The sequence below is a fragment of the Papaver somniferum genome, chromosome 7 (genome assembly GCF_003573695.1).
Source record: "Papaver somniferum cultivar HN1 chromosome 7, ASM357369v1, whole genome shotgun sequence".
Lineage (NCBI taxonomy): Eukaryota > Viridiplantae > Streptophyta > Magnoliopsida > Ranunculales > Papaveraceae > Papaver > Papaver somniferum.
In genome coordinates, this window is record NC_039364.1 from 19,435,899 (window position 1) to 19,461,357 (window position 25,459).

The following is a 25,459-nucleotide window of genomic DNA, read 5'->3' on the forward strand; positions in this document are numbered from 1 at the left end:
AGCTGCGTATTTGATTAATCGTACTCCTACACCTATTCTGGAAAATAAAACGCCGTATGAAATATTGTTTGGAAAGCAACCTCCGTATAATCAGTTGAAAGTGTTTGGATGCCTGTGTTATGTGCATGATCAAAGTAATAAAGGTGATAAATTTGCAAGTAGAGGAAGGAGGTGTGTTTTTCTTGGATATCCGTTTGGTAAAAAGGCATGGCAAGTATATGACTTGGATGAAAGAAAATTTCTTGTGTCAAGAGACGTCCAGTTTTGTGAGAATAGTTTCCCATATAAGAATGAAATATCTGTGTTGCAGCAGCCAACAGTTTCGACTCCCAACGAGAGTGTTCAGCCTGGTCATGATTTTGAGACCGAGGTGACTGGTGTATCAGCTGAGACTGATCAGCTGAATCCAGCGTTTGACTGGAGTGATGATGAAGACGTAACAGCGACAACAGGAGAAAGTGTGGCAGTACCAGGCGTAACTGCGACAGCAGGAGACGCTGTAGGCATACCGGGCGTAACTGTGACACAAGGAGAAGGTGTAGCAGTTCAAGATGTGACTGCAACGGAAGAAGAACGTGTAGCAGTTCAAGAGAGATCTGACATTATGAGTCCGGGCAATGATGTTGCAGTAGAAGGTGATATGGGTAAAGGAAAGCGTACGAAAATTCCATCGAGTAGGCTTAAGGGATTTGTGACGCACACCACTCGAGAAAACAGTCCATCTCATCTTCATTCATCACAATCATCCTCCTCAGGTACACCGTATCCTTTGACATATTATGTTAGTTGTGATAAATTTTCTAGACCGTATAAGAAATTTCTTGCAGCTATAACTGCGAGTTCTGCACCTCGCAACTTTAAAGAAGCAATGAAACATCCAGGATGGAGGAAAGCCATGGAGGAAGAAATACGAGCACTATAAGAACAAGATACCTGGGTTTTGCAAGAATTACCGGAGGGCAAGAGAGCACTAGGAAGGAAATGGATATATACAGAAAAGTATGATGAAAATGGGAATTTGGTTCGTTTAAAAGCAAGATTGGTGATCTTTGGAAATCATCAGGTGGAAGGCTTAGATTACAAAGAGACCTTTGCACCTGTAGCAAAAATGACAACAGTGCGCACTTTTCTAGCTGTTGCAGCTGTTAAAAATTGGGAAGTACATCAGATGGATGTGCACAATGCATTTCTACATGGAGATTTGGAGGAAGAGGTGTATATGAAAATACCACCTGGATTTGCGAGAGGTAATCCTAATATGGTATGTAGAATGAAGAAATCATTGTATGGTTTCAAACAGTCTCCACGTTGTTGGTTCGCAAAACTATCAACAGCTTTGAAGAATTATGGTTTTCGGCAATCTTATTCAGACTATTCTCTCTTCACTATGATCAAAGGAAAGATGCAGCTTAATGTTTTGGTGTATGTGGATGATTTGATTGTTGCAGGAGATAATATAGTGGAGCTAAATAAATTTAAAATATATTTGGGACAATGTTTCAAGATGAAAGATTTGGGAAAATTAAAATATTTTCTGGGCTTGGAGATAGCTCGCAGTAAGCAAGGCATTTATGTTTGTCAACGGAAATATGCATTGGACATTATTATGGAGACGGGGTTATTGGGAGCAAAACCAGCAGAGTTTCCAATGGAAACTAATCATCGTCTAGCTTTGGCAACATGGCCGTTGCTGATTGATGCAGAAAGGTATCGACGACTGATTGGAAGATTGATTTATCTGGCTGTGACTAGACCAGATCTAGCTTATTCTGTGCATATTTTGTCACAGTTTATGCAGCATCCAAGACAAGAACATTGGGAAGCTGCACTTCGGGTAGTTAGATATTTGAAAAAGAATCCTGGGCAAGGAATTTTGTTGCGCTCTGATAGTAGTCTAAGTTTAAAAGGCTGGTGCGATTCAGATTGGGCAAGCTGTCCTTTGACTAGACGATCGTTGACAGGATGGTTTGTGCTTCTTGGAGATTCACCAGTGTCTTGGAAGACCAAAAAGCAGTACACAGTTTCTCGGAGTTCAGCTGAAGCAGAATACAGATCTATGGCTGCAGCTACTTGTGAATTGAAGTGGTTGAAGCAATTACTAGGTGATTTGGGAGTTTGTCATACACAGGGAATGAGTCTTCTTTGTGATAGTCAGTCGGCATTGTATATTGCTCAGAATCCTGTTTTTCACGAAAGAACTAAACATATAGAAGTGGATTGTCATCTCATTAGGGATGCGATAGTACAGAAAATTATTTCTCCCTCTTATACTCCTACGGGGTTGCAGTTGGCGGATATCTTCACCAAATCATTAGGACGAGTTCAGTTTCAAGGTCTTTTTTCCAAGATGGGCATTTGTGACCTGCATGCTCCGTCTTGAGGGGGGTATTAAGGAAAGTGTAATACTTTCCAAGACCGTAGTGGTCAGTCTATGGAAAGTATTGTCCATGTAAGTCATTAATGTGAGACTGATAAGGTAAGTGATATTTTAGGAAAGTGTGGTCATATACTAGGAAAGGATTGTCCATGTAAGTCATGATTTTGAGACTTATAAGGAAAGTCTCAAATCCGTGTCTTAGGAAAGTTTTGAGTCTCAAGTTATCGGTCATGTATAAATATCTATAGAACTATTATGAATAAAATTAAGAAAGGAATTTACCAAAGTTTTAACATGTATCACGTTCACGCAATTACTGGTGGTGTTGTGACATTGCTTGTAGTTTGGAACCCAACAACTAAAGAATGCAAGATATTACCCAAATCACAATTTGGAATTGTAGGCTGCCGACGCTCTATTTATTCATTCGGTTATGATCATAAGAGCGACGACTAGAAGTTAGTAAAGGTTGTAAAACTGAAAGGAAGTAAAGATGGTTCAGAAAACATGCGATGCGAGGGAGTGAGGATGGTTATGTTACTGAATGTATACGTTACGGTCAGACTCATGGAAAAGCATTGACACCATGCCTTATATGTTTCCTTCGGTCGCTTAAGATAGTAAATATGGGTGCTTGTTAATGGAGCTCGTCATTGGTTAGGCGTAGGCAGGAAATTAGAGTTTATAGTCTCTTTGGATTCTAGTGACCAAAAGAACTTTTGGAGATTGAACATTCGCCCAAAACCTTGGGAGTATTGGAAGAGTGCCTCTGTCTGCTTGCTTCTGTTATTATGCCTTGCGCCCAGCATGAAGTATGGGTGATGCAGGAATATGGTGTTCCAGAATCTTGGACTAAAAATTCGGTCATTCGCCATCAATGGATTTTGGAAATTCCTTTCAGTCAGGTCATTTGGTCTTTTGCAGATGGTAAGATTCTATTATCAACTATAGAACACTTGCTTTTGTATGATCCGAAGCAGGAAACGTGTACAAAGACAAAGATTCGAAGTTCAGCGTGGATACTTAGTGCAGAGAATTATGTTGAAACCTTAGTTTCCGTCAACTCGCATGCGGGGAGAATAGAAGAAACAGTATAAACACGAAGAGAAAGGCTGCAGGGTGAAAGTAGGACCATACATTAGCAAGCAGGAGGAGAATTTTGCAAATTTGATCAGAAAGAAAATTTTCTTGAATTTGTTAGCAAACAGAACCGTAGTTAATTAACCTTACCTTGATATTTATTTTACTGCCAAAAGATATTTTCTTAAAAAAAAATTTTGTAAGCAGTTTTTTTTATTACAAATGGTTTTTTTAGGTGGTAATTTGAAGAGAACTCTTTGATGCATCTATAATTGCAGAAATAACATTCACAAACATTTCCAAGTTCAGTCGTCATTGCAAATCAAAATTGTCAATAACTGGATACAGCAATCCTGTACCTACCTGTGTAACAATGATAGGATACGAGTGTCAGAGTTAGATACAGTTACGGGGTATTGGACACGGACACTAAAACGAGGATTTGGCCGAAACGGGGGTACGGCCTTATACGTCCCACATCTTAAACTGTCATGTGCAAGTAGTACTGGCTGAAGTGTCCCCAAGTGTTGTTCACATAGATATTTTCAGATAAAGTGTTTGACGTAGAAAAAGACTCACCTGTTAGGTAAACCAGCTCGTATACATATATGCATTGTCTTGTATGATAAGTCAGATCACCGATATCTCACAGTACAGCACATTTTTACGCACTTTAAAAAAAAAAAAGAAAAAAAAAAAATCTTGAATCTTGATATTTCCTAAGCATCTATCTCAGTATCTCAGATTGCTCTATCCTCTTGGCGATGGTTGATAGTGGAGTATCTCCCAACCCTTTAGAGGAAATTTGCTATGGACCATCTTTTCACGCAATTTGGTGGGAGACATACAGCATGCCTGGTAGTTACTGTTTACTTTTCCCCCTAGCTCAAATTGAAAGATAAGGGGGCCAATACTCTTTTTCTTTTTTTTGACACAAGGGGGCCAATACTCGTTAAGTCATAAGATGTTGTTTTGAAGGTTGCTCTGTTTTATCCTTTTCTTTTACCAAATTTTGGTCCCTTAATCTTTGTTGCTTAATTTGGTGAAAGCCAAAACATAAGCACAAGAAATGCACCGAATGTAAACCAATATTTCAAATGCAAAAGGAGATCATCTGAAGCTAATCAGGGCTCCAAAAAGATTCATGAAAGGTCATTTTGTAGTATATGGAATAATCTCTTTATTAACCTTTTACTGCTCGAGAACTCGCTTAGCTCATTAAGCCAAAAGATAAACTATGATGATTTGGATAGCGTCGACCATGTAAATATGTTAGTACGTACCAACTTGGATGGCTAGTCAATTCTCCAATCAGCATCATACTTTCATTGCTTTATTTGGCAAGTTGTACGTACGGGATAATGATTGATAGTGCAATGGTGGGAACGTGATTTTGAGAATATATTCGAATATCAATAATAGGAAAATCACCCACTAGCTTGTTCGATTCACTATATATATTCCAGAACTAAACCCTACAATATTGCATTCCATCTATCAACAACTCTTCATTTCTCAGAAACTTCAGAAACCATGGCCGTTTCGAGGGAGTCATACTTCTTCATGTCCGTTAACTTACTCAGTCTTCTTCTTTGCTTAACAACGTTTGTGGGAAAATCATCAGGTGCAGTTGCTCACAAAATTGGTCAAAAAGACCAAAACAAACATTTTCTGGGTGAAACTGACTGCTAGGTTTAGATACTGTTTATATGGACATTAAACAGAAAAATACTGTTCATTTAGCCAAAATGGATATTTGATCCAGGAAAATAAAAACAAAAAGGTATCAATCTCCTAAAATACCCCTTTTTAGTCTAACAACAACCAAAACTCCACCAGTTGTGCGTGCTTCTTAACTGCAACATCTAAAATACCACTTTTTAGGCTACGACCAAGCAAAGCAGACACCTCAAAATTAGCCTGGAACAGGAAGTTCAGATAATCTGGAAAATAAAACATCAGAGCAGTCTAAACAAGTGCCGACAACACCTACCTGAGTGTAACGGAAAATGTTATCAAAAAAGAAAATCACATCCTGACCCTCAGCATCTCTAAAGTGCGCATAAACATACAAACCAATAAGTCCAACACCTACGCATATTGTTCGTGTTGGAGGTTTAGATTTTACCGGGTTTGCACATTGACAAAGCAGTTGGAGGATTAGATTTTTCCGGACTCACCCTACAAAAACAGAGGCTATGATGTTGCATCAATATGAGTCTGTATTGTCATAAAACAACTTCACAACTCAGAAGAGACAAACTCCAATCAAGGAATTCGACGCCAAGATAAGATGCAGGTTAGCAATATGTAAAAGATATTACCATGTTTGACACCGTCCTGAAAGTCAAGAATAACAACTACTCCTTCGTATAAGTTCAGATGACACCCCCTGGCCAAATACAAGAGCAACATGAGCACTCCAGATTGCATTTCTTGCATAACGAATGACACATATGTCAGTTGGATGACAAAATTAGTCACATGATCAATCAATCTCAGCATGTACACCAACCATATGATCAGCTACTTTCTATGACTTTGTTTGCTAACAACAAAAGAGAATAAAATTAATGAAGATGGAAGCAAGATAGAACACCTAACAAAATCTATAGTTTGAGAAATCATGATGCAGATACTGCCATATCTCAAAAAACAATCTACCACAGACAAGCAGGTCAATACTCATTCAAAACTATGCAGCAAACAAAAAGTTAAATTTTACCGGAGAAGCTCCATAATCTCGACAAACAACTTCAGGCTAGCGAAACCAATATAATAAGCAAAGATAATCCAGAATATACAAACTGCCATGTATCACATATAGATAGAGAACCAAAAGTGCTCCACAATGTATAATGAGAAAAGTAAGTTAAAACTCTCAGTGACCAATGCAATTCTCCGTCTTTAAACACCAAGTTGGCTACTATCATCGGTGAAAACTAGAGGCTTAGAGCTAACCACGTTATGGCAAAACAAATCATTCAATTATCAAAACCACTAGAACATTAACGGAACAAAGACAAGATAAGGCAAACAAAACCACTAAAACCATCAATAAAAACTACAAATCATTTACCTCCCAAGCAACCACGACATTATTCACATAAGCTAATCCTGGGGTTAGTCATAACACGAGTCCTGAAGACAGATTATCCTTTTTACTTTAAAGTAATTTTTGCATCAATATTGTCTGCCTTGCATCATATTGCACAAGTCAATATCTCATCATATCGAGCTAGTGGAGTAGTCAGGTTGGACTAAAACAAAAACAAACGTATTAGAAACTAAACCAGTAACACATTTCATGATTAAATAATAACGATTATGAAACCGTCTTTTACAACCTTAGTAATATCTTCTCCTCTTCTATTGAAAGTAATACCTTAAAAAAGTTATATTACATTCTACTACTAGATGAAATTGGTTTCATCCTGAGTATTTTCACGAAATAAAGTTATATCAATGAGTGATTTATATGAAACTGATTTCATCGTGAGTATTTTGACGAAAGCACAATTATATCACAGACTATAACTAGATGAAACCAGTTTCATCCTAGTATAACATGGATGAAACCAATTTTAGGTCAATCCAAAACAGGATGATACTGGTTTCATCCTAGTATAACATGGATAAAAACAATTTAAAACACAATTATATCACAGACTATAACTAGATGAAACCAGTTTCATCCTAGTATAACATGGATGAAACCAATTTCAGGTCAATCCAAAACAGGATGATACTGGTTTCATCCTAGTATAACATGGATAAAAACAATTTCAGGTCAATCCAGAACAGATAAAACCAATTTTCATGTTACTATCAAACATTGATGAAATCAATTTCAAAACAAACTAATTCGCTAATTTCATCATCACTGTCATTGTGGAAGGAAAATCGAGAGAATTAAGGTAGTTAACGCCTAAACACCAGTTTCATCCGCGTTTACACAAGAAGAAAAAAACAGAATGAAATTTCACTCATAAAAATGATTCATTTCAGAAAATTAAGGTAGTTAACATCAATTCCTGTGAAATTGATGAGTTCGGTTAATAAAATCATGAAAAAAAAAATTAGGATCGAGAAACTTACCAGTGAATGAATTTGAGAACTCTAATTTTGGTTGGAAGAGAAAACCCTAATTTTGCTTTGAATGAATTTGAGAACTCTCCATTTAATTAGGGTTGACGTTGTTTTTGTGGTGGTGGTGATATCAATGTCGACGATGATGTTGATGTTTGCGGTGGTGGAGAAAGGTGGTGGTGCTGGTTGTAGTTGCTGTAGATGTTGATGGTGGTGGTTGTAGTATTGTCGACGGTGGTGCTGATAGATCTGGTTATAGAGATGGATAAACACGATGTTATCGAAGACGTTGGTGTTTTCTGGTAGTAGAGATGGTGGTGGTGGCGTCGATGTTGGTGGTGGAGAAATTTGATGTCTGTCGATGGTGATATTTGGTGTTTCTGGTAGTGGAGATGGGATTAACGGAGGTGGAAGAAGATGAAGGCGTTGGTGGTTTTGTTGAAGAGAGAAGAAGAACGAGTTAAGGTTTTGGTGGACGTGGCAGGATAGTTGTGTCCATTTCAATTAAAAGATTCTTTTGGTCATTTGACCCATACGAAATCTCTACCCGTCCATTTGGCCTAGAAAACACCCATTTTTGGCTATATAGCCCATTTTCTGATATCAATAATAGGAAAATCACCCACTAGCTTGTTCGATTCACTATATATATTCCAGAACTAAACCCTACAATATTGCATTCCATCTATCAACAACTCTTCATTTCTCAGAAACTTCAGAAACCATGGCCGTTTCGAGGGAGTCATACTTCTTCATGTCCGTTAACTCACTCAGTCTTCTTCTTTGCTTAACAAGGTTTGTGGGAAAATCATCAGGTGCAGTTGTACCAGCTGTATACATTTTTGGTGACTCTCTTCTAGACAATGGAAATAACAACTTCTTACAGACTCAAGCGAAATCGAATTATACTCCCTATGGAATTGATTTCCCCAACGGACCAACGGGCAGAACTACAAATGGTGCTACTGGAGGAGATTTCATAGGTACCTTACATAAGAGGAAACTAAAATGCTAATTATATATGCAACTCGTCTAGTGTCATTGTAAGCTCCGTTACATGCTTATAGTCAGAAGTCCTTAAACAGATAGCTCTCGGTAATTTCTATTAATCAGTCGAGTAGGAGTGAAGATGCTGATTATTTTTTATCGTAAAAGATGCGAATACAGGTCGTGGAAATATCCAACTACCTCTTACCCGTAGATACGCATCTGCGAAACTAGCTCTGTGACTCTAATTAAAATTGGTTATTGTTTTGTCTCATGCGGCAAATTTTCTTGGCTTACCTTATCCATCAGCGACGGCTTCGAGTGCATTCGGGGAAACTGACGTAATAAAAGTCGACGCCTTTGGAACCAACTATGCCTCTGGTGGCTCAGGAATTCTGTCCGAAACAGGGACCATATTGGTAAAACATACAAATTAACCATCAATTTTTTTTTTAAAAAGTAACTTAAATCCTTAATAATATTATTTCACGAAAAACTAACTTTTGGTCTTGTTTGATTGTGAAATAGGGAGATGTCTTAACTCTAAATGAACAAATCAACTACTTCAATAGCACAGTGGCTAATGATTTGTCAACGATTTACAGAATCCCAGCAATCCTCTCCGCTACCTTGGCTAAGTCGATCTTTATTATTTCTACTGGTAGTAATGACTATCTCAATACCTATCTACAACCTCAGTTCTCCAACAGCAGCCAAATTTATCCTCCTCAGGAATTTGCTAAGCTCCTATTAGACACTTTCGAACAACAATTGACGGTATGTGTATGCATGCCATGGCTAAATTTATTTTTCGCCAAGCAAATACTTGATTTTATAGATGTTTTCTTATATATATTGCTGGAGCCATGTATTGAATTTTGCAGACTTTATACAACTTAGGAGCAAGAAAGTTGGTAGTTTATAGTCTCGGTGCTCTGGGATGTTTACCAATTGTGATAGCCAGTGCTAATCCAAAGCCGACAACTCTATGTGTAGAGGATGTTAATAATTTGATTAACATTTATAATAGTGGACTTCAGCCTATGTTACAACGACTTTCTTCCCGCTTGCAAGGCACCACTTGTTGGAGTATGTGGCTCGATAAACACCACATATGTATAGGTAGGATAGTCCCACATGGAATAAGAGGAAGTACATGTGGTGCCTAATAAGTTTGGGCATCTCCTTACATAGCACCGAGGCCTTTTAGATTAAAACCCCACACCTGCTACAACAGGTGGTCAAGTGGGGACAATATCGATGCTATGTGGTCGGGGGTCCGGCGGTCCGTGAAGATCCTAACACCACTTTCGTCCATGCCGATATTTTTGCACTAGGTTATGCTCAGTTTCAAGATCCTGTTAAATTTGGTAAGAAATCCCATTCACCATTTCACCCCTATACATAAATTACTCCCATATAACACGTGAAATATCGTTGCATGCAGGGTTTGCCACTGGAAGAACACCTGCTGTAATTTTGATGCGTCAGGAAAGTGTATACCTGGACAAAACCCGTGAAGTGATAGAGGTAATCGTCTTTACTTTGACGCAATCCATCCAACTGAAGCAGTGAATTACAAATTTGCGAGAGATTGCGTCTACCAACGTAACTCAAAACATTGCACCCCGATCAACATTCAACAATTAGCATTGAAGTAGTCATGATACGGCACGGTTTTTGTTTCTTTAATAAATTTCCTCTTCGAGTGTAATCCTACTAATTAAGCTTCTGTACCTGTTTTTTTGTTTTCCGCTTTCTGTTTCTTTTGCTTTCTTTTGTTTTTGTATACTAGTATAGCACACGCCCGATGCGTCTGTTGTCGTTCGTTCCGTAATGTTGTTGTTTATGTGTAGTAGTTAAGGTCAAAATCAACGATTAACACCAAGTGGTGAAAACTCATTTTTAAGCTAATCTGAAAAAAATTAACTACAACTAAACTCGAAATTTTCATTTAATAATTTTTCAATCATAAATATCCATTTACATCAAGAATGTTTATTCGTAACTCATAGTTTTCTAAGACAGAAAGACTTCTTTATACACAACATTTTTCGTATACGTTCCCTTCTTCTTTCCAATGGTGCCTTTAGTAACTAATACTATCGTGTTGCCACTTGACACTCCTCCCGAGAGAACAACATACAGTTGACCATGGCTGAACACATGTTCAGAGAAAAAAATACCTACGTTTTCAATCATTTTCCCTTACGCCTTGTTGACTGTAAAGGAGAAACACAAACGGATCGGAAATTGTTTACGTTTAAACTTGTATGGGTGCTTCAGATTCTTAGGTAGCTCTAGCGGCATCATGTGAACGAAGACTCATGTACTTATGGAATTCCCACTAATAATTACATCATCTATACAATCTGGGAAGAACTCTTTAATTATTAACTTGGTACAATTACTTAGACCATTTTTTGCATCAACATTCCGCAACAACATAATAGGTGCACCAAGCTTCAATTTCGAAATATGTGATGGTAAACCCCCTGGAGCAATATTGTTCAAGTATTCTTGCTGGTAAAGACCGTGAGTATCGTCATCCACATAATCAAATGAGCAGAATAATAAAACCTCTTTTCCAGGATGATGCCAAGTACTCTAGTCAAGACGCAAGCGCGTTGCGCCAGCCGGTCCGATCACTTAAAATTACCAAAATATAGCATTTTGGCACGCAAGAAAAAGATAAAAAATACGGTCCGCGAGTTATAACCCCAAAGGTGTCACTATCCATCCACAAAAACCCCATCAAAACAAAAGTAACACGAAAAACCTAAAGAATTTGATGAAACCAATTTTGGTTTCATCATAAAATTTGATGAAACGTCATAGAATTTGATGAAACCAATTTTGAAATTTGGGGTTTTTTTAATCAATTTTTAAAAATCTGAAGTTTTTGTATCAATTTTGTTTAAGATTGAGTTTTAATGAATCCTAACATTTGGACGGGATTTTTGTACCACAAGTTTGGTCACCTTGGATTTTTATGACTAGTTCTTTAAAAAATATATAGAAACCGGAAATGAAGCACCCTAAGGGGAGGTAATGGAATGAAATATGGAATAAAAATATTATTGGTGATCTTAAGAGCAGCTTTTCTACCTGACATAACAAATGCCTGAGAAAGAACCAAAATTTTAAGATAGCCTGTAAATGGCTTGTGTTGACTCAAGATAATAGATGTCCTGCAACATTTTGATAGTATGATACAGGCATTGCAGAAAACCGCACAGGAAAATTAAATTGCACCTAGCTAAAAAGTAATTCTAGTTTTCTACCTGATGTTGATATCGTCAGTAATGTTGATATGTATCATCCGCCAATCTTCCAACAAAACACATTTATTTGATAATAGATGCACATGCAAAGCATAATAATAGGAAATAATTGGTATAATATGTCAATCTGGTATGCATTAAAAAAAATGAATGCTAAACCTGACAATAGTAGAACCGCAAGTGTCGCGCCTGCTGTTCATACCTAAACTTAATGTTTTTACAATCCATAAAAAATCTGGAACTTTAAGCCTAAGTATACAATCTAGCTGCTACTCACTGATGTTTCCATGTACCGATCTACTTCAGCCTCACCCTTCTCTAACTAACACAACCTAGGTACTAGAAATACTTAATTTTCTGGCAGCTTTGGCGCATTGAACCAATACTACCCAAATTTTAGACAATTGAATCAAAGTTCATATCCGAAATTAGTGACTCAAGCTAAAGAAAATCAAAATAGAATAGAATTTAAGTTTCCCAAAATGCGAATGTCAGGGAAAATCATATTCAAAAAAAAAAAAAAAAAATCTCAAATCCAGTTTGAACTTTGAACCTGTAGTATCTTAAATTGCGCGAATGAAGCTCTATATGAGTATATGTCCAAGAGAACAAAAATGAGGTACATAAATTAATGATTAAACTTACCTATTTCGAGTTGTGACGAATTCGTTGATGCTTAAACCCCCAAAATTATCTGAATCTACCCAAAATCAAGAGAAGTAAGTTGTGTATAAGGAAATTGAAGCATAAACCCCTAATTTATGAACGGGTGAAGTAACTTGTTGATACCGAAAATGAAACACCAAAATTTCGAATTCAGTCGAATTAACTTGTACCCAATATAAAAAAATAACAACATTTCAGATTAGAAAAAATTAAAGAAGAAATCTCGATCATGGCGCAGTTGGTAATTAGAGCTTGTTTTGACGGTGTTATGGAGTCTGAATTTTGCTTAAGAATCTTTTGTAAGCAGCTTTTTCAATGGTTTTTTTTGTAGGTGGAAGCTTTTTCAATGGTTTTTTGTAGGTGGAAATTCGAAGAGAAGAACTTTTTGACGCATATATAATTGCAGAATTAAAATTCACAAACATTTCCAAGTTCAGTTGTCATTGCAAATCAAAGTTGGCAATCACTGTATATTGCAATCCTGTACCCATGTAACAATGATACGAGTGTCGGAGCTAGATACAGTTACAAGGTAATGGAAACGGAGACTAAAACGGGGGATACGGCCAAAATGGGGTACGGCCTTATACATCCCACATCTAAAACTGTCATGTGTAAGTAGTACTGGCTGAAGTGTCCACAAGTGTTATTCACATAGATATTTTCAGATAAAATGTTTGACGTAGAAAAAGACTCACACCTGCTAGGTAAACCAGCTTGTATACATATATGAATTGTTCAATATAAGTCAGAATACCGATATCTCACCAATACAGCCCATTTTTCCGCACTTCAAAAGAAAAAAAAAACATTTTTCTTGAATGTTGATCAATTTTTCGTAAGCTTCTATCTCAGTAGCTTTGATTGCTCTATCCTCTTGGCGATGGTTGATAGTGGATTATGACAAGGAAGAAAATACTAGAAGAAGAAAAACGACGAGGAAGAAGAACTCCCAACTCTTTAGTGGAAATTTGTTATGGACCATCTCTTCACGCAATTTGGTGGGCAACATACAGCATGCGTGGTGGTTACTGTTTTACTTTCCCCCCTAGCTCAAATTGCAAGATAGGGGGGCCAATACTCGTAAAGTCATAAGATGTTGTTGCTCTGTTTTATCCTTCTCTCTTTTCTTTTTCCAAATTTTGGTCCCTTAATCTTTGTTGCTTAATTTGGTGAACGCCAAAACATAAGCACAAGAAATGCATCGAATGTAGACCAATATTTCAAATGCATAAGGAGATCATCTGAAGCTAATCAGGGCTCCAAAAAGATTCATGAGAGGCTTCACAAAATGACAAAATAAGCTCATTTTGTAGTATATGGAATAATCTCTTTATTAACCTTTTACTGCTCGAGAACTCGCTTAGCTCATTAAGCCAAAAGATAAACTATTAGTATGATTTGGATAGCATCGACCGAGTAAATCTGTTCCTAAGTTCCAACTTGGATGGATGGTCAATTCTCCAATCGACATCACGTATACTTTCATTGCTTTATTTGGCAAGTGTGCGGGATAATAATGATTGATAGTGCAATGGTGGTAACGTGATTTTGAGAATATATTCGCATATTAATAATAGGAAAAACATCCACTAGCTTGATCGATTAACTATATATATTCAGAACTAAACCCTACAATATTGCATTCAATCTATCAACAACTCTTCATTTCAGAGAAACTTCTGAAACCATGGCAGTTTCCAGGGAGTCTTACTTCTTCATGTCCATTAACTCACTAAGTTTTCTTTTTTGTTTAACAATGTTTATGGGAAAATCATCAGGTGCAGGTGTACCAGCTATATACTTAATAGGCGATTCTCTTCTAGACAATGGAAATAACAACTTCCTACAGACTATAGCGAAATCAAATTATACTCCTTATGGAATTGATTTCATCACCGGACCAACGGGAAGAACTACAAATGGTGCTACTGGAGGGGATTTCATTGGTACGTTTCATAAGAGAATAAAAAGTGCTAATTAGCATGCAACTCAGTAGTGTTATCGTTATATCCCTAAACTGTTTTTGGCTCTTTAGTTTTGTAACTTTTCCCGGCCTATTTGGAAGCTCTCTATAATTTTCATCGATCTGTGGGTAGGAGTGAAGATGCTAGAAATTTTGACTGCAAGTTGTGGATATAGAGATATGTGAGATCTTCCTACTCTGCTAGAGAGACATCTGCGAAGCTAGCTCTACGTAGTTAATATTTGGTTCTTTTTTTTATCATGCAGCACAATTTCTTGGCTTACCTTATCCACCAGCGTATTTGAGTCTGTCCCAGGCAAGTAGAAAAATCACAACTACTGGTATCACCTATGCCTCGGGCGCGTCAGGAATTCTTCCTGAATCAGGATCCGCAATGGTAAAAAACAGCGAATATAACTAGTACCCTAAATACATAACAGGACTTCAAGCAGCTAATTAATTTTCATTTTGTTTGATTGTATACAGGGAGACATCTTATCTCTAGATGAACAAATCAACTACTTTAACAGCACAGTAACAAATGATTTGCCTACAATTTACAGCATCCCAGCAATCCTATCCGCTAAATTGGCCAAGTCTATCTTTGTTATTTCCACTGGTAGTAATGACTATTTCAACAACTACTTACAACCTCAGTTCTACAACAGTAGCCAAACTTATTCTCCTCAGCAATTTGCTGATCTCCTATTAAACACTTTCGAACAACAATTGACGGTATGTATGCATGCCTGCTCGGGTAACATTTTTTTTAGCGAAGCAAACACTTGGCCATTGAAATGTGCTTATGTATACCACTCCTGCCATTAATTGAGTTTTGCAGACTATATACAAACTAGGAGGGAGAAAATTCCTAGTTTATAGTCTCGGTGCTCTGGGATGTTTACCAATTGTGAGAGCCGGTGCTAATCTAACAAGTATGTGTCTAGAAGATGTGAACAATTTGATTAACCTTTATAACAATGGACTTCCGACTATGTTACAACGACTTACTTCGACCTTACAAGGCTCTACTTTCGTCCGAGCCGATCTTTTTACACTAGGGATTGATCAGTTCCAAGATCCTGTTAGATTTGGTAAGGAATTCCATTCATCATTTCACCCCTATGCATAATACGCAAATTCTTTTCAGATAACAGTTGAAATATTTTTTCATGCAGGATTTTCCGATGGAAGAACTCCTTGCTGTAATTTTGATGTGTCGGGGAAGTGTATACCAGGAGGAACTCCATGCAGTGATAGAGATGACCGTCTTTACTATGACGCAATTCATCCATCTGAAGCAGTGAATTACAAATTTGCGAGAGATTGCTTCTTCCAGCGTAACTCGAAATATTGCACCCCGCTGAATGTTCAACAATTAGCATTGAAATAGTCATGATAAAGAAGTCCACACCACGGTTTTTGTTTCTGTAATAAATTTCCTCTTTGAGTGGAATCCTCCTTAAGTTTCTGCAACTGTTTTTGTCTTCTGCTTAATGTCTCTCTTTTGCTTTCTTTTGTTTTCCTGTTTGAATTTGGAGCTCCTTCCTCCCGTTCCCCCTTTTTCATTAATAAATTTCCGTTTTTTCTTTTTTGTTTTTGAACACAAAGATAAAGTCGATAGCACGGTTACGTGTTCAATGCTATCTCAGACTGTTTGTACGTAGCTTATGGTGTTCATACGTTAATGAAATGCAAGACCTAGTTTGCATCAATCATAGGTTTGTGCACGAGTACGTAACAACAAAATGAACATGCACTTCTATACCATCAGATTATACATACATCCATTTATTTTCATCTTTATAACTGCAAATCTATGCCTTAAGCTTATGGTGTTCATACGTTAACAAAATGAACATGCACTTCTGGATAGCTCAAGGTACACAGTCCAGACCAAGGACGCCCCAATGGATACTATGATTTGTGATTTTAATCAACGAACATCTAATTAAGAAAATAATTAACCCACCTAAAGAAAATGATTAATCTAATCGACCTTTTGAAGTATATAGCTTTCACTACCAGCTTAACATCACATCCCAAAAAGTCGATAGAGCTTGTTGGGCCAAAAGTTTATTATTTGGATGGCGTCGACCATGTAATTATATGAGTAAGTACGTACTTGGTGTTGGTTAAACTTCAACATAGAAGTCACTAACAAGTTGGTTAGGACAAGATTAGGAAATTGATGTAATCCTAAGGGAATTAGAAGTCATCTAGTTCTAAGAAAAGGAAAGACATGTAATAAGGTAATAGGACTAGGAAAAGGAATTCATAGTTCTATATATATATGATCACCAAAGTTGTGGTTGATCATATGAGCAAGATTAGAGCTTGTGTTTAGTTTTGAGAGATTTTCTAAATATCAATTAAGAGAGTTGTCTTTATATAAGATAAGTTTCATCTTGCAGTTGCCATTAATTGGTATCAGAGCTTGTTTTCTGAGTAATGGAAAACGAAACCACCATTGTGGGTGCAAAACAGTTCACGCCACCATCAATACAAGTTCCAATCCTCAACGCCACAAACTACACAGTATGGGTCATGAGAATGAAGGTACTGATGAAAATCTACAAAGTTTGGGAAACAATTGATCCTGGTACATTGGACCCAGACAAAAAAAATGTTGCCATTGGATTACTCTTTCAAGCAATGCCAGAATGTCTTGTTCTACAAGTTGGTGAACAAGAAACTTCAAATAAAATTTGGGATGCAATAAAGGCACGTAATCTCGGAGTTGATCGAGTTAAAGAAGCCCGTCTGCAAACCTTAATGTCTGAATTTGAAAGAGTGAAGATGAAAGACACTGATACTATTGATAGCTTTGCAGGAAAGCTATCAGAGATAGCCTCAAAAGCTGCGTCACTTGGACAATCCATTGATGAAGATAAACTGGTAAAGAAGTTTCTCAATAGTTTACCAAGATCGAAGTATATTCATATCATAGCTTCTCTCGAACAAGTCTTAGATTTAAAGAAGACTAGATATGAAGATATAATTGGAAGATTGAAAGCATATGAAGAAAGAATCTTTGATGAAGAAAACAATGGAGAAACTCAAGGAAAAATCTTGTATACAGACTCTTACCAACAAAACTCTGTGACAAGACGAAGAGGTCGTGGAAGAGGTGGTAGAGGAAACAGAGGCCGAGGAAAGGGAGGAAGGTTTAACTCACAAGATAGAACAACAAGTCAGAATGATCAAAACCAAGGGAAAGAAAAGAAGGATAGATCAAACATTATTTTTTACAGATGTGATAAACCATGACACTTCTCCTCTGTATGCCCTGAAAGAATACAAAATATGGAAGAAACAAACAAGAATGAAACAAGGGAAGCAGATACAGCTCTTTTCATGCACGAAGTTGTCTTCTTAAACGAAGGGAAACTAATACCAAAGAACTACGAATCAAAGTATGGAGAAGAAGGAATCTGGTATTTAGATAATGGAGCCAGCAATCACATGACTGGTAAGAGACACTACTTTTCTGAACTCAATGAGAAAATCAAAGGACAAGTGAGGTTTGGGGATGGATCTTCTGTAGAAATTGAAGGGAAAGGATCAATTCTATTTCAGAGCAAGACCGGAGAACAAAAGCTTGTCACAAACATCTACTTCATCCCAAACTTACAAAGCAACATTCTAAGTTTAGGACAAGCTACAGAAGTTGGATGTGATGTTAGAATGCGACAAGATTATCTAACAGTTCATGACCCAAGTGGAAGACTTTTAGTTAGAGTCTCATGCTCACATAATAGACTCTACAAGATAAGTCTCATGATTGGAAGGCCATTATGTCTGAATATGAGACTGGAAGATAAGACATGGAAGTGGCACGCAAGGTTAGGACACATAAGCTTTGGAACTTTAAAGGCAATGTCTCATAACAAGATGGTTCGAGGGATACCACAACAAAATGGAGTGGTGGAGAGGAGAAACAGGACTCTAATGGAGATGACAAGAAGTTCTTTAAAGGCTATGCAGGTACCTAATTATCTATGGGGAGAAGTTGTACGACACTCCCCATACCTAATAAACAGGATACCTACGAAAGCTCTGAAAGACATGACTCCATATGAAAGTTTGCGAAAGAGAAAATCAAACATAGATCATTTAAGAGTGTATGGTTGCAAAGCATAGAAAAAGTTGATTATGCAACTGTTAAGAAACTGGATGATCGATCTCAGACTCTTGTAAATCTAGGAATTGAGCCTCGATCCAAAGCTTACAGATTATTCAATCCAACAACGAAAAGAGTGATAGTGAGTCGAGATGTGGTACTTGATGAAAAAGCAAACTGGAACTGGAAAGAAACTAATGATGGACCAAGTAGGGATCCAGGAATGTTTCACATGAGATGGGGTCAAGTAATTAATGAAGGCGAAGGACCCATAATCATCAATACCAATGGAAACAATGATGTTAATCAAGAAAAAGAAGAGATTGATGAAATAACTCAACCCATTCCACTGCGAAAATAAACAAGACAGATACAAAAGCCACGGTATCTGGAGGATTATGTTCTTCAAGATGCAGAAGAATGTGAGATTATGCTACTTTCTGTTAATGATGAATCAAGGAATTTTCAGGAATCAAAGGTCTCGACTAAATGGACACAAGCATGTAGAGAAGAAATTATTTCAATCAACAGAAACAAGACTTGGTTTCTAGTTGATAAGCCAGGTGGGGTAAAAGTGATTGGTCTTAAGTGGATCTTCAAAATAAAACGGAATGCTGATGGTACTGTCAACAAATATAAGGCAAGACTTGTAGCTAAGGGATACGTTCAAGAATCAGGCATAGACTTTGATGAAGTTTTCGCACCAGTTGCTAGACTAGAGACAATTCGTCTCTTAATAGCAGAAGCATCATCAAACTCATGGGAAATTCACCACTTAGACGTTAAGACAGCATTCTTATATGGTGAATTGCGAGAAGATGTGTATGTTGAACAACCAGAAGGTTTTGAAGTAAAAGGACAAGAGCATAAGGTTTATAAGTTATCAAAAGCTCTATATGGTCTAAGACAAGCTCCTCGAGCCTGGAATACAAAGTTAGATAAAATCTTAAGAGAAATCAAATTTGTTAAGTGCTCTAAAGAAACATCAGTATACAGAAGAAAAGAAAAGGGAACGCTTCTTGTGATTGCAGTCTATGTAGATGATCTATTTTTGACTGGCACCTCCCTTAAGGTGATCAATGAGTTCAAGAGAGAAATGTCATCAAAGTTTGAGATGTCAGACCTCGGAAAACTCATTTATTACCTTGGCATAGAAGTCCATCAAGGAGTAGATGGGATTCAGATTAAACAAGAAGCTTATGCAAGGAGAATTCTGAAATAAGCAGGACTTGAAACTTGTAATCCAACTAAGATACCAATGGAGTTTGGACTTAAAGTTTTAAAGGCACGAGAAGAAGCAGAGATTGATCCAACGAGTTATAAAAGAAATGTTGGATGCCTTAGATACTTGTTACACACAAGACCAGACTTGGCTTTCTCTGTGGGAGTAGCAAGCTGTTATATGCAGAGTCCACGCAAGTCTCATGGTGATGTAATAAAGAAGATATTGAGATATCTAAGAGGAACAATCAGTTGTGGATTGAAGTATGGTCGAGGAGGATCAAAAGGAATTGTTGGGTATAGTGACAGCAGTCATAATATTGATCAAGATGAGGGAAAAAGTACAACTGGTCATATATTTTATCTAGGAGAAGCACTTATTACATGGTGTTCACAGAAGTAAGACACTGTAACCCTCTCATCATGTGAAGCTGAGTTCATGGCCGCAACAGAAGCAGCTAAACAATCAATATGGCTTCAAGAACTGTTGGGTGAAATCAAAGGAATAGAACCTGAAAAAGTTCTCATCAAGATTGATAATAAGTCTGCAATTGCACTCCCTAAAAATCCAGTGTTTCATGGGAAGACGAAACACATTCACAAAAGGTATCATTTCATACGAAAATGTATCGAGAAGGAGATCATCAACGTTGAACACATACCAGGAACTGAGCAGAAAGCAGATATATTGACAAAGGCATTAGCTCGGATCAAGTTTGAAGAAATGAGACAATTGATTGGAGTACAAGATATGTCACGGTTAAGGTTGAAGCTTAATGGGTAGAATGTTGGTTAAACTTCAACATAGAAGTCACTAACAAGCTGGTTAGGACAAGATTAGGAAATTTATGTAATCCTAAGGGAATTAGAAGTCATTTAGTTCTAAGAAAAGGAAAGACATGTAATAAGGTAATAGGACTAGAAAAAGGAATTCATAGTTCTATATATATATGATCACCAAAGTTGTGGTTGATCATATGAGCAAGATTAGAGCTTGTGTTTAGTTTTGAGAGATTTTTTAAACATCAATAAAGAGAGTTGTCTTTATATAAGCTAAGTTTCATCTTGCAGTTGCCATTACTTGGATGGACAGTCAATTCTCCAAAAGGGACGTACGAGACTCTTACAAAGATACTGCAGCTTTCTTTCAGGATTAAAGAGAAGGCAGGGGATACTCTCACAACTTGAGGATACTCAAAAAAAATAAAAATAAAAATATTATGAAGTAATATAGGAACCCCTTATCCAAACACCTTTTAAAATGGTTAAATTATCCTTTAGTATTCCCAAAGGTATTAACAGTCGGCATTGATTAGTGTTTCCCGACAGTGCCGACTGACCTGTCGGTATTGGACTCATAAATAAAACAATACTGACTATAACAGTCGGTATTGCATTCAACTGGCCAAAAACCCTATTTTCTACCTCAACCAATACCGACTGCAAGTTCATGTCTTCCTTTGATATTTCCGATCAATGAATGAAGCTAAGAAAAGAAAACAAGGTTAACAGTCTTATTCAATTTTGCATTAATACAGAGGGAGGTGTGTTTGTGAAACATAAAAAATGATGAAGTGTATTGATTAGGAAAGTCAAGACGAGACTCAGTTATGTCTTTGTTTCGTTATTTGGTTCAACAAATTATTTGTTTATAAAATTTTCAACTTTGCATGATAGTGCTCATGGTACTGTCAACAAATATAAGGCAAGACTTGTAGCTAAGGGATACGTTCAAGAATCAGGCATAGACTTTGATGAAGTTTTCGCACCAGTTGCTAGACTAGAGACAATTCGTCTCTTAATAGCAGAAGCATCATCAAACTCATGGGAAATTCACCACTTAGACGTTAAGACAGCATTCTTACATGGTGAATTGCGAGAAGATGTGTATGTTGAACAACCAGAAGGTTTTGAAGTAAAAGGACAAGAGCATAAGGTTTATAAGTTATCAAAAGCTCTATATGGTCTAAGACAAGCTCCTCGAGCCTGGAATACAAAGTTAGATAAAATCTTAAGAGAAATCAAATTTGTTAAGTGCTCTAAAGAAACATCAGTATACAGAAGAAAAGAAAAGGGAACGCTTCTTGTGATTGCAGTCTATGTAGATGATCTATTTTTGACTGGCACCTCCCTTAAGGTGATCAATGAGTTCAAGAGAGAAATGTCATCAAAGTTTGAGATGTCAGACCTCGGAAAACTCATTTATTACCTTGGCATAGAAGTCCATCAAGGAGTAGATGGGATTCAGATTAAACAAGAAGCTTATGCAAGGAGAATTCTGAAATAAGCAGGACTTGAAACTTGTAATCCAACTAAGATACCAATGGAGTTTGGACTTAAAGTTTTAAAGGCACGAGAAGAAGCAGAGATTGATCCAACGAGTTATAAAAGAAATGTTGGATGCCTTAGATACTTGTTACACACAAGACCAGACTTGGCTTTCTCTGTGGGAGTAGCAAGCCGTTATATGCAGAGTCCACGCAAGTCTCATGGTGATGTAATAAAGCAGATATTGAGATATCTAAGAGGAACAATCAGCTGTGGATTGAAGTATGGTCGAGGAGGATCAAAAAATATTGTAGGGTATAGTTATAGTAGCCACAACATTGACCAAGATGATGGAAGGAGTACAACAGGTCATATCTTCTACCTAGGAGATGCACCTATCACATGGTGCTCACAGAAGCAAGACACAACAGCTCTGTCATCATGCGAAGCTGAGTTCATGGCCGCAACAGAAGCAGCTAAACAATCAATCTGGCTTCAAGATCTTTTGGGTGAAATCAAAGGAAGAGAACCTGAAAAAGTTCTCATCAAGATTGATAATAAGTCTGCAATTGCACTCACTAAAAATCCAGTGTTTCATGGGAAGACGAAACACATTCACAAAAGGTATCATTTCATACGAGAATGCATCGAGAAGGAGGTCATTAACGTAGAACACATACCTGGAACTGAGCAAAAGGAAGATATATTAACAAAGGCATTAGCTCGGATCAAGTTTGAAGAAATGAGGAAATTAATAGGAGTACAAGATTTTTCACAAGCACAGTTGAAGCTTAAGGGGGAGAATGTTGGATTAACTTCAACATAGAAGTCACTAACAAGCTGTTTAGGACAAGATTAGGAAATTGATGTAATCCTAAGGGAATTAGAAGTCATCTAGTTCTAAGAAAAGGAAAGACATGTAATAAGGTAATAGGACTAGAAAAAGGAATTCATAGTTCTATATATATATGATCACCAAAGTTGTGGTTGATCATATGAGCAAGATTAGAGCTTGTGTTTAGTTTTGAGAGATTTTTTAAACATCAATAAAGAGAGTTGTCTTTATATAAGCTAAGTTTCATCTTGCAGTTGCCATTACTTGGATGGACAGTCAATTCTCCAAAAGGGACGTACGAGACTCTTACAAAGATACTGCAGCTTTCTTTCAGGATTAAAGAGAAGGCAGGGGATACTCTCACAACTTGGGAATACTCAAAAAAAATAAAAATAAAAATATTATGAAGTAATATAGGAACCCCTTATCCAAACACCTTTTAAAATGGTTAAATTATCCTTTAGTATTCCCAAAGGTATTAACAGTCGGCATTGATTAGTGTTTCCCGACAGTGCCGACTGACCTGTCGGTATTGGACTCATAAATAAAACAATACTGACTATAACAGTCGGTATTGCATTCAACTGGCCAAAAACCCTATTTTCTACCTCAACCAATACCGACTGCAAGTTCATGTCTTCCTTTGATATTTCCGATCAATGAATGAAGCTAAGAAAAGAAAACAAGGTTAACAGTCTTATTCAATTTTGCATTAATACAGAGGGAGGTGTGTTTGTGAAACATAAAAAATGATGAAGTGTATTGATTAGGAAAGTCAAGACGAGACTCAGTTATGTCTTTGTTTCGTTATTTGGTTCAACAAATTATTTGTTTATAAAATTTTCAACTTTGCATGATAGTGCTCATGGTACTGTCAACAAATATAAGGCAAGACTTGTAGCTAAGGGATACGTTCAAGAATCAGGCATAGACTTTGATGAAGTTTTCGCACCAGTTGCTAGACTAGAGACAATTCGTCTCTTAATAGCAGAAGCATCATCAAACTCATGGGAAATTCACCACTTAGACGTTAAGACAGCATTCTTACATGGTGAATTGCGAGAAGATGTGTATGTTGAACAACCAGAAGGTTTTGAAGTAAAAGGACAAGAGCATAAGGTTTATAAGTTATCAAAAGCTCTATATGGTCTAAGACAAGCTCCTCGAGCCTGGAATACAAAGTTAGATAAAATCTTAAGAGAAATCAAATTTGTTAAGTGCTCTAAAGAAACATCAGTATACAGAAGAAAAGAAAAGGGAACGCTTCTTGTGATTGCAGTCTATGTAGATGATCTATTTTTGACTGGCACCTCCCTTAAGGTGATCAATGAGTTCAAGAGAGAAATGTCATCAAAGTTTGAGATGTCAGACCTCGGAAAACTCATTTATTACCTTGGCATAGAAGTCCATCAAGGAGTAGATGGGATTCAGATTAAACAAGAAGCTTATGCAAGGAGAATTCTGAAATAAGCAGGACTTGAAACTTGTAATCCAACTAAGATACCAATGGAGTTTGGACTTAAAGTTTTAAAGGCACGAGAAGAAGCAGAGATTGATCCAACGAGTTATAAAAGAAATGTTGGATGCCTTAGATACTTGTTACACACAAGACCAGACTTGGCTTTCTCTGTGGGAGTAGCAAGCTGTTATATGCAGAGTCCACGCAAGTCTCATGGTGATGTAATAAAGCAGATATTGAGATATCTAAGAGGAACAATCAGCTGTGGATTGAAGTATGGTCGAGGAGGATCAAAAGGAATTGTTGGGTATAGTGACAGCAGTCATAATATTGATCAAGATGAGAGAAAAAGTACAACTGGTCATATATTTTATCTAGGAGAAGCACTTATTACATGGTGTTCACAGAAGTAAGACACTGTAACCCTCTCATCATGTGAAGCTGAGTTCATGGCCGCAACAGAAGCAGCTAAACAATCAATATGGCTTCAAGAACTGTTGGGTGAAATCAAAGGAATAGAACCTGAAAAAGTTCTCATCAATATTGATAATAAGTCTGCAATTGCACTCCCTAAAAATCCAGTGTTTCATGGGAAGACGAAACACATTCACAAAAGGTATCATTTCATACGAAAATGTATCGAGAAGGAGATCATCAACGTTGAACACATACCAGGAACTGAGCAGAAAGCAGATATATTGACAAAGGCATTAGCTCGGATCAAGTTTGAAGAAATGAGACAATTGATTGGAGTACAAGATATGTCACGGTTAAGGTTGAAGCTTAATGGGTAGAATGTTGGTTAAACTTCAACATAGAAGTCACTAACAAGCTGGTTAGGACAAGATTAGGAAATTTATGTAATCCTAAGGGAATTAGAAGTCATTTAGTTCTAAGAAAAGGAAAGACATGTAATAAGGTAATAGGACTAGAAAAAGGAATTCATAGTTCTATATATATATGATCACCAAAGTTGTGGTTGATCATATGAGCAAGATTAGAGCTTGTGTTTAGTTTTGAGAGATTTTTTAAACATCAATAAAGAGAGTTGTCTTTATATAAGCTAAGTTTCATCTTGCAGTTGCCATTACTTGGATGGACAGT

The 25,459-nt window shown here is 37.0% G+C and overlaps 1 protein-coding gene across 1 annotated transcript; it reads left to right on the forward strand.

Moving 5' to 3' along the window:
* The first annotated feature begins 14,101 nt into the window (after positions 1-14,101).
* Positions 14,102-16,039, forward strand: LOC113300569 (GDSL esterase/lipase 7-like). Its single transcript, XM_026549773.1, has 5 exons — positions 14,102-14,432; positions 14,716-14,846; positions 14,936-15,184; positions 15,291-15,543; positions 15,628-16,039. Exons 1-5 carry the CDS (start codon positions 14,174-14,176, stop codon positions 15,840-15,842), a joined length of 1,107 nt encoding a protein of 368 aa, XP_026405558.1. The 5' UTR covers positions 14,102-14,173; the 3' UTR covers positions 15,843-16,039.
* Positions 16,040-25,459: the final 9,420 nt, after the last annotated feature.